At 30.6% G+C, this 15356-nt stretch overlaps 2 protein-coding genes across 2 annotated transcripts; both read left to right on the top strand.

Moving 5' to 3' along the window:
* The first annotated feature begins 812 nt into the window (after window positions 1–812).
* Window positions 813–1359, top strand: LOC124924770 (uncharacterized protein At2g29880-like). The gene is made up of 2 exons (XM_047464762.1): window positions 813–902; window positions 967–1359. The coding sequence occupies exons 1-2, from the start codon at window positions 813–815 to the stop codon at window positions 1357–1359; spliced, it is 483 nt and encodes a 160-aa protein (XP_047320718.1).
* Window positions 1360–8928: 7569 nt separating this feature from the next.
* On the top strand, window positions 8929–10542 carry LOC124924771 (cytochrome P450 76T24-like). Its single transcript, XM_047464763.1, has 2 exons — window positions 8929–9369; window positions 9916–10542. Exons 1-2 carry the CDS (start codon window positions 8929–8931, stop codon window positions 10540–10542), a joined length of 1068 nt encoding a protein of 355 aa, XP_047320719.1.
* Window positions 10543–15356: the final 4814 nt, after the last annotated feature.

A 15356-nucleotide genomic window follows, 5' to 3' on the forward strand; every position in this document is an offset into this window, starting at 1 on the left:
TATTTCAGTTTTCACAAACTTGTATGCTGTCTGGTTTTTGAATTTTTTGATTGAAAATCGTTCTAATAATCATTTAAAATTTTTCCGTGAAAGCTAAGATCGATCAATCAATTTAAACCAAAAAATCCAAATTTAAATTTGGAAAATTTGAAAAATGGGTTTTTTGTTCTTGGACCAATCCTCAAGAACAACATATCAAAAAGCTTCCCAACATGTTTTTAATGATGTTGGACAACAATTTGGATCATATTTGATCAAAATCAAAATTTTCAAAAATAAAATAAAATTTTGAGTTCTTAAATTGGTCCAAATGAACCGCCAATGTTCATATTTTAGTATCAATCAACCATATAAAATATAAAGAATCTATTGGAAAGCTCCTTACACTTCATTTCAACTTTAAAACCAAAAACCGATTTTTGGCAATAAACTATTTTGATGAAAACAAACATCATTCATGTTGAATCACACATTGTGATGATGTTCATAATGTTCTTGTGAGCTTTGTGAAACTACATAGACCCTTAGGTGGCATTTGGTAGGCAGAATTGTCATATTAGAATTGATATCAGAATTAGAATTAGATTTGGAATAGGTAGAATTGGTTTTATAATCAAGCCTTGCTTATACAGATTCAGCTTGTATTACATAGCACAGGAAAGTACAAAGTTGATCGTGGATTCAAGCCAGGTCTATATCAGGCCGTTGAGAAAATAATTGAACAAAGGATGCCCAATTTTTGAATTCGAGCTGAACCCCATATTTACTCTAGAGTTAAAACATTGAAAACCAATTTTGGAATCATTTATGACATGCTGTATGGTTCAACAAGCGGATTTGGTTGGGATCCTTTTCGAAAATGTGTCATTGTTGATAAACCTATTTGGGACTCCTATTTACAGGTACACTACAATTACTTGTACTCAAGTTGTGTTATGTTTAATGTATACTATGGAAATTATATAGAGCCACAAGAATGACGTTGTTTTCAAAGACAAATCATATTGGTATTTTGATGAACTTGCCATCATTTTTGGATTGGATAGTGCCAATGGTAATGGCGTTGTGGATTGTGCACGAGTAGAGGAGAACATTGGACGTCATGAGCAGGTGGGCCTTGATCTAGATGACAATTTCTTTGACCACGTTTCAACATCTGTTTCCCAACCCATTCCTAAAAGAAGATCGCCAAATGGATTAACACCTAGTCGGAAGAGAAAAACTTCCAAAGATGCGGACTTGGTAGAGGTCCTTAGGGAGAACACAACAATACTAGTGTCTGCCTTTGAGAATGCAACAAAAGATATATGTTCTGCAATTATCGGCATTAAAGTTCGCAAGAAAAAAGAGAATTGCTGAATGGTGAGCTTTCCAAGCTTGTTGGGTTGACTTCAAGAGATCACTTGAAGGCATATCGGGTGATAGATTGTAGTAAAGATCTGATCGAGCTCTTCTTTGGCCTGCCAGACAAATTAAAAGAGGCATGGATTTTCTCACTAATCCATGATAACATGTAAAACATCACCGATCTATGGTTGAACTTAACCCTTTTGAAGAACTCTAATGTAATGGTTGAATTATTTTGAAGAACACTAATCTAATAGCTGTATTATTTTGATTACAATACTTAATTTTTATTGTATTTCCTTGTTTATTAATGCAAGATGGAAAATGGAAAATGGAAAATGTGTTTAATCGAACATTATCTTAATTCATATGATTAATCCACTTTATGTATTGCACCATATGTTTGTGTTTTCCTTTCTAAGTGTGCAAACGTTGACATGAATCACCAAATTGCCGATTTCAATTGTCTGCTCTATTGCTCGCGCAAGACTACTGTCCGCGCATATGCTGAAATCTGTTAATTATTCTTAATCATATATATATAATGTGATGAGAAGTCTTATTAAAATTCAATTGTAAGAATAAACATTGTACATGAAATAATAATTGTACAATGGAAAGATTAAACAATATTAATGATGTGAACTAGTTCACTCATTATACATCCTATAAGCTAAGTATTCCTAGAAGGATGTCCAAACAACGGATGTTTCAACCCCACTAATGCCCTCCGTAAATTCAGCACTCGAATCACTGCCGTGCGAATGAATAACATCCCCCAATGGATCAACCAACATGCTTCTCTTTATATGATTATGTAGTATACAACAAGCCAAAACTATCTATGCTTGCATTCTAATAAGATAGAACGAAGCACTTCTAAGAATAGTCAGCGCCCTTTAAGATGACCAAAGCACCTCTCTATCACGTTTCTAGCAGATAGATGCTTCATGTTGAAATATTCTTTGGTAGTGGTAGGCCGATGGTCATCCCTCCAATCATTCAAATGATATCTTTGCCCTCTTGCCCTCTATATGGTGCAAGAAATCCTTCACTATTATTGTACCCAACATCAACAAGATAATACTTACCTATAAAATTATAATAATCCATCATTTTAGAAAACGTAATTGCAATAATAAGATATGATTGAGAAGAATATTTTTTTTACCTATAGAAACTTTAAGCCCATTTGGACGTGTGATTGCATCACATAAAACTCTACTATCACCAGCATATCCTTCCCAGCTAGCAAGAACATAAATAAATTGCTCATTCGGTGAGCATGCTGCTAAAACATTTTGAGCAATGCCCCCTTCCTGTTTTTGTATCTAGGTCTGTTTGTGGAGGATACAATAACATTTATGTATGTCCCATCTAGAGCTCCTAAACAATTCTATCCGAGAGAGAACAAACATTACAACTTTATTTTCAAATAACTTTTCACTGTATTAATGTATGAGTAAAATAGACTAACAATACCTTAAACCATTTCCACCTTTCATTTGTGCAGTCAGTAGGGATTGGTTCTGGTATCTTCATCAAATCCTTTTGTACTAGCATAATAGAATCTAAAACATGTCGAAAATACCTACTAATTGTTTCACCCGATCGTTGAAATCTAAACTTAATCATCCAATTTTTAACATGATGGGCTAGAATGTGAACAAACATTGCAACGTGTTCATCAACCATCATGTGTTTTGTATCTCGTAACCCTCTTTTAACCTCAAGCATCGTGCATAATGCTTTAAAAGTATTTCTATCCATTCTCAATTTCTCATTTGCTCAATTACTCAATACACGTTTCATCACTTTGATATACTAATATATTCAAATGAGTTTGCCTAGCGAGAAAATCATGAAAGTACCTTATCTCTACCGATACATTATTGTTCATCACAATCGAACTCTGAATTTCAATAAATATTATCAGCAAACGCCACAAACAAAGCCAGTGGTCTATTAAACTATGAATTTCATTGGATTCGTCGACTTTCATAGCGGTGATGCCTAACCGATCCATGGTTGAAAGAAGAAGACTTACCTTGATGAATTTGGCTACGGAACGGTGAATCGGAAGCAACTAGGGTTGAAGAACGACTTGAACTTCAAAAAGTTGGAATATTTTCATATCTGAATGAGGGGCAAAAGAGAGATTGACGTTGGCGGTAAAAACGAGGTGGCCTGGAGTTGGATTAGAAAAGGAATTGCCGCTATGGAAGACGGAAAACCCATTTCCCAAAGAAATGGGAAATCAAACCCTACTGGTTATTAAACACCAATTCCAAATGGATACCAAACACGACAATGTGTCAATTCATCTAGAAATTGGATGCCAAATCCACCATTTTCACGTACCAAACGCTACCTTAGATCAAAGAATCCAAGCCCCCATAAAAATTGCAAAACCTACAATTTTGATGTTCTTGAGGACCGAAGTTTTCCATCCATCACCGAGAGGTCCAATCAAAGATTTTTACATCCGACCGAGAAATTGAACCTATGATAGAGGAGTCTCGCACCCGACCAAGAACTCCTGCACCTAGGACCGATGACCTCCACCAAGGACCGAATCGTCTGACCGAGAATACTAACACCCGACCGAGAATTTCAGCCAAGGATCGAGAGCCCTTAGCATCCCGACCGAGGATCCTGAATCTGGACCGAGTGTTTTTTGACTAGGACCGAGGGATTTTTAGCCACGACCAATGAAAACGAACCCAAGACCGAGGACACCGGTCCTATGGTCTGTTTGGTTCCAATTTTAAAATTCCAAAATTATTTTTGTAATTTTGAACCCCAAATTATTTTCTAAAAATCTAAAAAAATAGAAAATGTTTTCAAAATATTTTTGAGATATTTTCACAAAGGCTTATTTGAGATTTATTTCTAAACTCTATTGCCTTTTAAACTGATGTTTTTCAAGTAAATTCATCCATAGTCATCATCAAAAACAAGTACCAACATTTAAATATTGTTGTTACAATTTTTAAATACACAAAAACATATGCATGTCTAGGACCGAAATAATAATTGTTTAAATACAACGTTATAAAACCAATTTCAAAAACCAAAACTTTATAAATTAGAGACCGTTTTTAAAACGGGTACAAATGATGAAGCGTGAAAGTATTTCTTGACTATAACCAAACTTTGAACTAAAACAAAACTCTGGTGAAAAATACGTTTGTATACGTACACCTTTTATTGATTTTCAAAAATCTGTTTCAAATAAATATTGTTTTAAATTAATTATTTCTAATTAATTTAAACACAAATTTTTAAATAATCAAATTTTAATTTGATTATAACACATCTAAAGATTATTTAAATTTGAACTCTAAATTAATTATTTTTATAATTAAATTAAAAGTTGTAAGAATTTATTCAAAATCTTTTAAAATAATATTTTATTTTAAAAATATTTATGAAAAACCGATATTGAAATACTCGAATCCCAAACTTTTGTTGTTTAAGAATTTTCCTAGGTTAAAATTATAAAATATCACCTCGTGTTAAAAAAAATAATTTAAATATAAAAAGAAATGGTAATCTATTTAATATGAGCATGTTTGAAGTAGTTGTTAAATATTTATTATATTTAATATTAAGTTTATTATTGACAATCCCTCAAATTTAGGTAAGAAATAATTTGTAGTGTTTAAATAAAAAATAAAAAGTATATTAAACCATAACAGCTACTTAAATTTAGGTAGGAAATAAATTGTAGTGAGTTAATTAACAAATAAAAATAAAAGCATATTAAACCTATGATGGTGATATGAGTTTGAGAAATAAATTATAATAAAAATGAACATTACATTTTAACATACTATTTAGTCTCAAATATTTTTGTGTTATTTAATTAAAAATGTATTAATCAATTTTATAAAAAAAAAAAATATGAAACTTATTTTAACATGGAACATACCAGTATATTAAAACAAATATAAGTACAATTTTGTAATTAATAACTTAAATTAAAAAAAATATATAATTAGTAAAAGACTTGCACGTTTATATAAATTGTCCAATTATCATTTGAGACTTAAACTTGAAGGTTTTATCAGCTCAAACTTTGTTTTAAACAATATAAGACTCTAATTATCAAATTTTTATCATTTTGAGTTTTTATTATATAGACAATTTGTCCTTTTATTAAATGACATGACAATTTTTTTAAGCATTTTTTCAATAAAAGAGTGAAATAAAAAATAATAATAAATGTAGATTTCTTTCTCGTCCTCCCACGCTACACTACACAAACTGCATCTCTACCATTCTTCTTCATTGCTTAATTGATTGGGGATTCAATAAAAGAAATATTATTTCTTTTAAATATGCAATATTTTTTTTGAAAACAATAGTATATAGGTAAAGTTGTACAGAGAGAAATGGATCTCTGAGCCTAAAATGATAATTCAATGTATGTTTAAGATTTTTTTTATAGACAAATTATTTAAAAATTAAAACAATATGTATAACTTGTGTAAAACGGATTTTCTATAATAAATGGTATTCTTCACATTCTTTAGATAGAAGTTGCACCTAAATAAATTATATAAATTTTATTTTAAAAATATATATAATCAATAAAATCTAAATTTTAAAAATAAACTTGGAAGGTTGTTGTAACTTGTAAGGTGCCGAATAGTTAACTACAATAGGCTGAGACGTGTTTCGATAAGATTTTTTTTTTTTAAAAAATGAATTTTTAAAAAAATAATAATTGATAATAATTTTAAAAAACTTAAAAGTTCTTAATATATAACAATAAAATAATAAATAATAATTTAAAATAAATGATATTTAATACTTTAATTAATACATCAAATCGAATGATATAACTAAACAATAAAGATTATAATGATATTTTTATGAATTAGAAATTATTGAAATAATTTGGCTTAATTTGAATTAATGAAATAATCTTCTACCTAAAAAAACAAGGTTATGATTTTACAAATATTTTAATAGCATCTTATTTTTTAGTCTTTAAATTCAATCATTAAAATACTTTTATTTTAATTTATAATATATTTTTTAAAGTCCATTCAATATAATATAAATAAAAAATATTTAAGTCTAACAATAAAAATAATAATAAAATACGAATGTTTACATTGTTACTATCATCTAACCCATCCAAAACACAACAAAATTAATTATTTAGGAGATCCAAAACACAACAAAATTAATTATTTAAGAGAGCAAAAATATAAACTAAAAATTCTTATCTACGAACACAAATAACATAAAATCTAACATTAACGAGTTTGTAGATTCTAAAAAAATCAATAAGTTCATTGACCGCATCCACCAATTTTCCAAAAGAGATCTCCCTATCGTCATAATAATAGTGTTGTGGACAGTGGAGTAAACGTATTGGTCAACCACAATCACTGTACGTCATATGATTTTTTTCGAGCCAAATATTCTATTAGAAAATAATCGGGATATAAATTCATCGACTCAATCCAACTAAACTCACGGTTTCTATTCAAACATCTTAACAACTGTCGATTGATTCAGGCTTCACCTACTCAATGTCAATCATGTTCTAAATTATGCTTCAAATTTATAAATTTTAATATATATAAATAATTATAATTATTAACCAATTAAACCAAATTAACCTATTTTTTATTAAATAATTTTCTTTTCTAAAACCCAAATATTTTTTTTAAATAAACTCCACATCAAACCAGTCTAATAGTTAATGATAGTAAATTTGTTAGCTTATAATAGTTAATGATAAGAGGAAGTGTGTTAGTTTTACAAATAAATTTAATACATTCTACTAATTAAATATAAATTATTATTTCAAATTTAGAGGAAATTGGTTAGTTTTATAAATAAATCTAATACATTCTACTTATTAAATAATATATATAAAAAATATTAATTTAAATATATGTATTTATATAAGGAGTAATATAGGGACCTAAAGATTTATAGCCCGTCAATAAATATAATTTTAAATATTTATTTATCTCTCTTCTCTCCATTAATAATTTCTCTCATTTCTTTGTTAATAATTTATTTTTGACCTCTTAATTAATAATTTATCTATCTTTTACTTGTTAATTTGTAAATATATGTTCATATATTTTATTAAATAACTTATTTATTTATACAATATTTAGAGTAATAATAAAGACAATAATAAATCAAATAACAAAATATATAATGTTGGAAAAAAGTAAAATTAAAATAAAAAAATAATTAATTAAGTATTGGAAAAAAGTAAAATTAAAATAAAAAATAGTTAATTAAATAAGAAGTAATTAACTTAGAAATCAAAAACTATAAAACATTAAACAACAGAAGTTAACGGAATTTTAATAATATTTAGTCGTGAATATTACAGAATTTTGATGATTTTTAGTTATAAATAAAGCTAGATATTCAACTAGAATAAAACTAAGTTATCTATTTGTTTTGTGCAGGTGCATAAGACTATGCTAACAGTTTATTTTATTTTTTTAATGTTTTCATATTATTTAGTTTTCTTTATTTTAAAATGTTATAAACAAAATGAGTGAACTAAATATTTAATAGAATTAAAATATATATTTTTTTTAAATAAATTTTTAAACAAACCTCTAAAAAACATATAAAGAAAATGTATACACAATTATTTCATTCATATTAAAAAATTGTATGTTGTATTTTTTATTTATTTATATCTTATATCATACCGAAATTTTGGTATAAGAAAAATCATAATGTTGGTATAATGTGTACGAAAATTTTAACATACAGATATACCTAATTTTTGTACGGTATCAATATTATACTCTTCCTAACGAAAAATATTAAAATTTTATATTTTAATTTAATTTTTAAAAACTAGGTTCTTATATTTAAATTTAAATCAATTTTTTTTAAAGAATAAAATAAATCTATTAAGATTAGAGAGAATATATATATATTTGTAAATTGAATTATGTCTAGAAAAAATAATATTAATACTATTTTAATAAAAATAAAATAAAATATTATATTTCTCAAAAATCATCCACAACAATTAGTTTGTAAATAACCAATTTTTTTAATTTTTTTTAAAAATCTCAATCCAAACAAGAGTACTAAATTCCTTTGGTTATATATAGGATACTTGTTTTGGCTTATATTATATTATTCTATTGATAAGAAATAATGGATTCTTTCATGATTTTCACGGCCTTACTCTCCTCCGTCCTATTCTTATTCCTATACTTTAACATCCGTAGTAGTCCCTCTTCCAGATTGCCGCCGGGGCCGTACCGAATTCCGATCATCGGAAACATCCTCTCACTAAGCTCAAACCCACACCATTCATTAACATCCCTCTCCAAAATCCATGGCCCAGTCATGTCCCTCAAATTGGGATACTTGACCACTATTGTGGTGTCATCGCCGGAAACTGCCCAAAATATACTCCAAAAAAATGACCGGATATGCTCCGGCCGACATGTCCCTGAAATCTCTCGAATCCTCGACCACAACAAGTACTCTCTTGTTTTCAGCCCCGCGAATAGCCAATGGCGAAACCTTCGTAAAATCAGCAAAGAACACATATTTTCGCAGCCGCAGATGGATGCAAAACTGGGCATGAGGCTAAAAAAGGTGGAAGAACTCGTAGCCTTCGTGCGGCGGAGCTCTGTCGTGAAAATAGGTGACGCTGCCTTCACGACGATGCTGAATTTACTGTCGGACATGTTCTTCTCGATGAATTTAGCTCACTACGATTCAAATTTTTCTCGGGAGTTTAAGGATCATTTGAGGATTACGCTGGAAACGGCCGGGTCTCGTAATATAGCGGATTACTTCCCTATATTTAGGTTTGTTGATGTACAAGGCTTAAGGCGGCGTGGCAGATTTCATTTATCGAGATTGATTTGTATATTTGAGGAGATCATCCAACGTAGGATAGAATCAAAGGAGACCAAGAATGATTTTCTGGACGCGCTCATTAATCTCTCCCAAGAGACTCACTCAACTCTCACCATCAACGGCATAGCCCATTTGTTTCTCGTGAGTCTTCTCTTACTGCAAAATCATACAATATATATTAGGTTAAGTTAATTCAAAACTTAAACTAATTAAACTCATTCATGATAGAATAACAATTTTTATATTAACAAATTAAACTAAGAAAAATATAAACTCAACAAAAAAATCAGTGAAAGTAAGTCCACCAATCAACGTGGCATGACATATGGGTAAGAGAGAATTTTTTTTTTCAAAATGTCCTGAAACGGGTTCAAAATGTCTCAAAACGACCATTTTGGAATTTTTTTAATGTCTCGAAATGAGCACTTTCGAGACGTGGGAACAACCTGGCAGGTCATGTCGAATTTGTGGACTTGCTTTCGTTAATTTTTTCGTTGAATTTATCGTCTCTCTTAAACTTATAATTGTTTAAAATATTAAGGGAGAGTGTTGAATTCAAGCCAAAATAAAATATTTATAGTAAATAAGTATATTTAATGATTTTAGCTAGCTAGTCAAAAAATGGTATTCTTTCTTTTTTTAATAATATTAAGAGGTGAAGAAAATATAAGTTGTATACACATCCAGGACTTGTTCATTACTGGTACAGACACAGTATCAACCATGGTAGAATGGGCGATGACAGAGTTACTTCGTAATCCAGATAAACTGAAAAAAGCTCAAGGAGAGCTTAGAGCATTTGCAGGCAATAAACTAATAATTGAAGAATCAGATATTTCAAAGTTACCTTATATACAATCAGTTGTGAAAGAGACGCTAAGACTTCATCCTCCCAGTCCTTTCATGGTTCCTCACAAAGCCGAAGCCGAGTTTGAGATAGACATGGAAGAGAAGTATTTGTTTTGGATTCCGAAAGATGCTCAAATTTTAGTAAATGTATGGGCAATTGGTCGTGACCCAAAAGTGTGGGAAGATCCAGATTTGTTTATACCTGAGAGATTTTTGAAAAATGAATTTGACTTGAATGGTCAAGACTTTAGGTTCTTTCCATTTGGGTCCGGAAGAAGGAGTTGCCCTGGTATGGTTTTGGGAGACAAGATGGTGCATTTGTTATTGACCTCTCTGTTGCTAACATTCGATTGGAAACTTGAAAATGGAATTAAGCCTCAAGATATTGATATGAATGATAAATTTGGTATGTCAATGGAAAAGGCTATACCTCTTAGGGCTATTCCCATTCCCATCAAATCTTGATCATGATAATCATGGACATGCAAGCTACATAGATCCCTTCCTCTCTTTTGATGTTGGTTTTTGTTTTTAATAAAAAGCTTGTGACAATAAATTTGAAAATATTTTGTGTTATGAATTTTCAGTAGAATATGTTTGTGTTTCTTTGGTTTCCTTCATTTTAATAAATTGGTTTCTTAAATATGTTTCCATTGCAGTATGATTTAATTTGAGAAAAATTATATTATTAACATTTATTGAAAAATTTAGTCTGAATATCTCATTCTCCATTTCAGAACATCAAGATCAAAAAAATTCTTTAATTCTCATAACTAGATGCAGAAAAAGAGAAATTGAGTGAAGCTATTAGAATTTCAGCTTCAACTACTAACTAGAAAAACACACGAATAATATTTTTAATGGGTTAGAATAAAAAATTTAAAAATTCTTATATTTGATTCAAAGAAATAAAATTTGGTTTTTTATAATAATAAAACAAAAATGTCATTTTTAACCTAGTTTAATTGGTTAGAAATGAATGTGGTGTAACCTCCACCATATTGATCAAATATTATTAGAAAATTTTAACCGTCAATTACATTATTTTCTTATCTTTTATTTTACATCAATTATGTTAGAAACATTAAAATCCTCATGATGATTAGTAAAAATTTTCAGTTATTTTTTATTATATATATTAAGACTTTGTAATTTAAAGCCTCGTTTGTGAAAGGGTTTTTGGGATAAAACCTAGTTTTTATCCCAAAACTCAAACATCTTATCAACCATCAAATTAAATAATTTTATCATTTAAATATCAAAATTATCATCTAATATTATTTTCTCTCTCAACCATTATTCTCTCACCTACACCATATCCTACACCATATCCTCTAAAGTCAAAGAATAAATTAGTCTTCAAATTTTAAAAACCAGTTTTTTCTTAATTTTTATCAAACAAAGGTTTTAGGATAAAACACAGGTAAAACCCAAAAAACCCTTTCCTCAAATAAGCCCTAAGTCTAATCATCAAAACAATAATAAAATATTATTATATCTCAAAGTCTAGTCTCTTCAAAATATTCTAACATTTGGTATCAAAGTTTCTAGGTTTTACCAATGCTCACAATTTTCTACTAATCTATCCAATTCTCCAAGTTTCTTTCAATCCACCAAAGCCTTCTACCAATCTATTCAAATTTATGGCCTCATTCCAGAGTTTAATGGCGAAGACTATAATTTATGGTACGTGAAGATGAAGATCATCTTTCGATCTCTTAACCATTGGGGGATTGTGGAGAATGGAGTGAATGAGCCAGAGGAAGAAATCAAATTCAATAAAGCCGACCTGAAGGAACTAAAGCAATCCCGACAAGCCGACGTAAACGCTCTTTCAATCTTATAATAATCAATCTCTAAAACAATCTTTCCCAGAATTATGCATGCCACGGCCAAAGAGGTATGAGAGATCTTGCACAGTGAATTTCAAGAAGATGTGAAAGTTATAGAAATTAATCTCCAATCACTACTCAGAGAATTTGAAAATACCAAAATGATGGAGACAGAGACCCTAATGGAGTTCTCGACCAAAATCTTTGATTTGGTCAACGAGATGAAATCTCATGGTGAAGATGTCATAGAATAGAGAATGGTGCGAAAGATTTTCATATGCCTTCCTAAAAAATACGATGTCATCGCAACCATCAATGAAGAAACAAAGGATTTGTCAACACTCAAAGTCTAAGAAGTGATATCGTTCTTAAAATCATTTGAGCAACAATTGTCTAGACACTCCGAAAATTCAATAGATAATGCATTTCAGTCAAAGCTCAATACTAGCACCACCGAACGAGAGGATAACTCGAGTTCTAACCATTTAAAATGAGGAAGATATTTAATAGGACAAGGTGGATGTAGCTCAAAAGGCAATGGAACACACAACACATCAAATTGTAAAAACGGTAATAAGCCAAACCACTCTAAGAAAGACTGTTGGTATAAAGGTCAATCTAGATGCAAACAAATGTCATTGATTTGGTCACCTCACTAAAGATTGTCGAAGTGGAAACACTCATTAAACAAGTTAGGTTGAGGAAAATCAAACAGCCTTCGAGACACACATAACATTTAGGAGTGAGAGGAGAATAGTTACTCAACAACGAATGCATCAACCACATGACGTCGACCTCATAAATTGCGTCAATGCCCTTATTAAATTTGGGAGTGGAGAGCAAGGAAAATCAAAAGGACTTGGAAGGATCGATATCAAGACGAAGGAAGGATAAAGCTATATTAACAATGTATTTTGTGTGTCGAGCTTGAGCCAAAATTTACTCAGTCTTGGACAATTGGTGGAAATGAGTATAAACTCTACTTCGATAACAATGAGTGTATTATCTTTGATAGATAAAATAAGTCAAAGGTGTTCACCAAGATAAAATGGTCAATCAAAGTTTTGCTCTCAACATTAACTATTTATATTTAAAATCCCAATGAGTTTCTACCTCGAATTATCGGACCTCAACGTTATGGAACCAACGACTTGGTCATCTAAACTTCTGAAGCCTCAAAGAGTTGTCTGACAGGAGTATGGTGCAAAGACTTCCTCGCATAAAAGAAAAATAACACGTATGCAAAGGATGTGCGTTCGGATAGCAATATTGACTTCCTTTCCCAAATGGAGTATCATGGAGAGCTAAAGAAAACATAAACTTGTCCACACTGACTTTTGCGAACCAATGAACTCCCTTTATCATGCTCAAAATAGGTATTTTGTTCTATTCATCGATAACCACACTCGTATGACTTGAGTCTATTTCATGAGACAAAGTTCGAAGTATTTACGATGTTCAAAAAGTTTATGAGTTTCGTTGAAAAACAAAGTTGATGCTTCATCAAAACCCTACGAAGTGATAGAGGTAAGGAATACACTTCTAAGGAGTTTCACAAGTTTTGTGAAGACAGGAGTAGAACGACAACTAACAATAATGTACACTCCTCAACAAAATGGTGTTAATGAGAGAAAAATCAGACGATCATTGAAATTGTAAAATTAATGATTCACTAGAAAAGTTTACCTAAAACTTTTTAGGATGAAGTCGTTTACATCATCGTTTACCTATCTAATCGATGTCAGACCACAGACATACCAAACAAGGCTATTTGAAGCATGGAGTGGTAGAAACCATCTCAAGGTATTCGAAAGTATGTGTTATTCTCAAATTTCAAAAGTAAAACGAAGTAAATTTGATGAATCAAGCAAAAGATGTATTTTTGTTGGCTATAGTACCATAAGCAAAGTCTATAAAGTGTTTCGCCTAAAAGAATGTAAATTTATTATCAGCCGAGATGTTCAAGTTGATAAAAAAATTTTGTGAAATTGGGAAGAAAGCAAAGTTGAGAAAAATGACATTTTAATCAGCACTAACAATGATGAACATATATCATTAGTACCAAGTACAGCAGATCCGAGCTTAGATCAACTCAATGAAGAAATTCGTAACTCAACTAATCCGATTTCATTAAACTCTTCATCCCCAAGTTCAACCCTAAAGAGGTACAAATCAATAGACAATATATATGCTATATGCAACTATTGTTCATTTGAGCCTGAAAACTTTGAAGAAGCAATCAAAGAAGAATCGTAGAGAAAAGAAATGGAGGTGGAAATCAATGTGATCACGAAGAATCGAGCATGGAAACTTGCTGACAAGTCAACCAACAAAGAATTCATAAGTGTAGAATGGATCTATAAAGTCAAACATAACACAAATAGATTCATTCAAAGGAATAAAGCAAGAATTGTTGAGAAATTTATTCTCAACAACTAGGAATTGACTACGAGGAGACATTTGCCCTAGTAGCTCGACTAGACACAATCAAAGCTATAATTGCCTTCGCCGCCAGCAAAGGATGAAAGTTTTATCAGCTCGATATCAAGTCAGCATTAATTCCTCAATGGAGAGCTAAAAGAAGAAGTGTATGTAGATCAACCTCAAGGATTCATTCTTAAAGGAAAAGAGGATAAGGTCTACAAGCTCCAAAAAAGTATTATACGGACTAAAACAAGCTTCTCGCGTTTGGTATAGTAAAATCGAGACGACTACTTCAACCGAACATGATTCAAGAAGAGTAAGAGTGAAGTAACCTTGTGTGTCAAAAGACAAGGTATCTATATTCTTGTAGTCACTCTGTATGTTGATGATCTGGTTTTCACTGGAAAACTCAAGAAAATGATCAAAGAGTTCAAATGTTAAATGACTCAAAAGTATGAAATGAGCGATATGTGTTTACTTTGACATTTCTTGGGCATGGAGATCTACACAGAATAAGATAAAATCTTTATTTTCCAAAAAATGTATGCATACAAGATTTTAAAGAAATTCAATATGTTTGGATGTAATCTCATCTCTACACCACTAATTATGGGGGAGAAATTGAAGAAAGAAGATGGATGATAAGTAGTAGATGTCACTCATTACCGTAGCCCCATCGGTAATCTATTATATCTTATAGCAATCCGACATGATCTCATGTATGCTGCAAGCTTACTCTCAATATTTATGTAGAGCCCGAGTCATTTCCACCTCGGTGTAGCAAAATGTGTCTTACGCTATGTCCAAGGAACAACCAACATCGGTCTAAGACCTATTTGGGGAATTCAAGATGGATTTACAAATGACAACAATCTTTTATGATAGTCAAAATGATATTATTCTGACGAAGCACATTGATGTGCGATATAATTTTGTATGTGATGTTATTTCTCGTGGTGATATTGATGTGAGAAAAATTAGTCTTGTTGATAATCCTTGTGATATGATGATGAAGACGCTCCC

This window comes from Impatiens glandulifera, chromosome 2 (genome assembly GCF_907164915.1).
Source record: "Impatiens glandulifera chromosome 2, dImpGla2.1, whole genome shotgun sequence".
NCBI lineage: Eukaryota > Viridiplantae > Streptophyta > Magnoliopsida > Ericales > Balsaminaceae > Impatiens > Impatiens glandulifera.